General features: G+C 67.4%; 1 protein-coding gene across 1 annotated transcript; it reads right to left on the reverse strand.

Annotated features, from left to right (window-relative positions):
- Positions 1-262: 262 nt before the first annotated feature.
- Positions 263-883, reverse strand: NELFE (negative elongation factor complex member E). Its single transcript, XM_017803771.1, has 3 exons — positions 677-883; positions 486-588; positions 263-391 (listed from the first exon to the last, which is right to left on the reverse strand). The coding sequence occupies exons 1-3, from the start codon at positions 794-796 to the stop codon at positions 309-311; spliced, it is 306 nt and encodes a 101-aa protein (XP_017659260.1). The 5' UTR covers positions 797-883; the 3' UTR covers positions 263-308.
- Positions 884-1,129: the final 246 nt, after the last annotated feature.

Consider the following 1,129-nt stretch of genomic DNA (forward strand, 5'->3'; position numbering starts at 1 on the left):
AAGCTGCAGGACGAGGACCTGGGGTTCCTGCCCTGAGCCCCGGGGACACGCCAGGACACGCCGGGACGTGCCAGGACACGCCAGGACACACTGGGACACGCTGGGACATGCCAGGACATGCCAGGACACGCCGTGGCCACGCGACCCCACAGGGGTGGGACGTGGGGGGGGATCCAAGGGGGCTGTGGGGATGGTTTCAGGGGTCCCTCTGTGTCTGGGGGGTCCCCGTCCCTCCCCCCAGGTGACAATAAACGTGGCCACGTCCCTCTCGCCCTTTATTGCCCCCCCCAAAGGCCCCCGGGGGTCCCTCACTGCCCCCCGAAAAGGTCCTCGTTGTACACGACCTGCGAGCGCTTGTCGCGGTGGGAGCCCTTGGCGCTGTTCTTCACGGCTGGGGGGGATGGAAGGGGGGTCAGGGACGTGGGGGGACCCTCCCCGGGACCCCCTGAGCGCCCCAGGGCCCCCCGGGCCGCCCCCAGACTCACCCAGGGACCCCCAGAGCGACTTCCCGGTGGCGGCGTCGAGCAGGGGCTGCTTGCGGGCGATGCTGACCTTGAGCTGCACGTCCTGCACCACGGCCCCGTTCAGCTGGGGGGGCACGGGGGGGTCAGGGCGGGCACGGGGACCCCCAGAGACCCCCCAGAGACCCCCCAGACCTCCCCCAGAGCCCCCAAACCTCGGCGATGGCCTGGTCGGCCGATTCCATCTTCTCGTAGGTGACGAAGGCGCAGCTGAAGGAGGGAGAAAGGGGCGGGGGGTGGGTGTGGTCAGGTCTGGCCACGCCCACACTGTGCATTGGCCACTCCCACAAGCTTTAGCCCCACCCACAAACAACCCCACCCACTTTTAGCCCCACCTGAAACTCTCAGCCCCACCCACCATTAGCACCGCCCCTAATTATTGGCCCCACCCACAAGCCAGGGCCACACCCACACTCAGCCACACCCACAACCCCACCCACAAATTACCCCCACCCACAACCTGTGACCCCACCCACCTTTAGCCCCTCCCCAAACTCTCAGCCCTGCCCCCTTTAGTCCCACCCCTCACTCTTGGCCCCACCCACAAGAGCTAACCCCACCCCAACAATTGTCCACGCCCACATTTAGCCACACCCACAACCCACAGC

This window comes from Lepidothrix coronata, unplaced genomic scaffold, assembly GCF_001604755.1.
Source record: "Lepidothrix coronata isolate B3197 unplaced genomic scaffold, Lepidothrix_coronata-1.0 Scaffold3917, whole genome shotgun sequence".
Taxonomy (NCBI): Eukaryota; Metazoa; Chordata; class Aves; order Passeriformes; family Pipridae; genus Lepidothrix; species Lepidothrix coronata.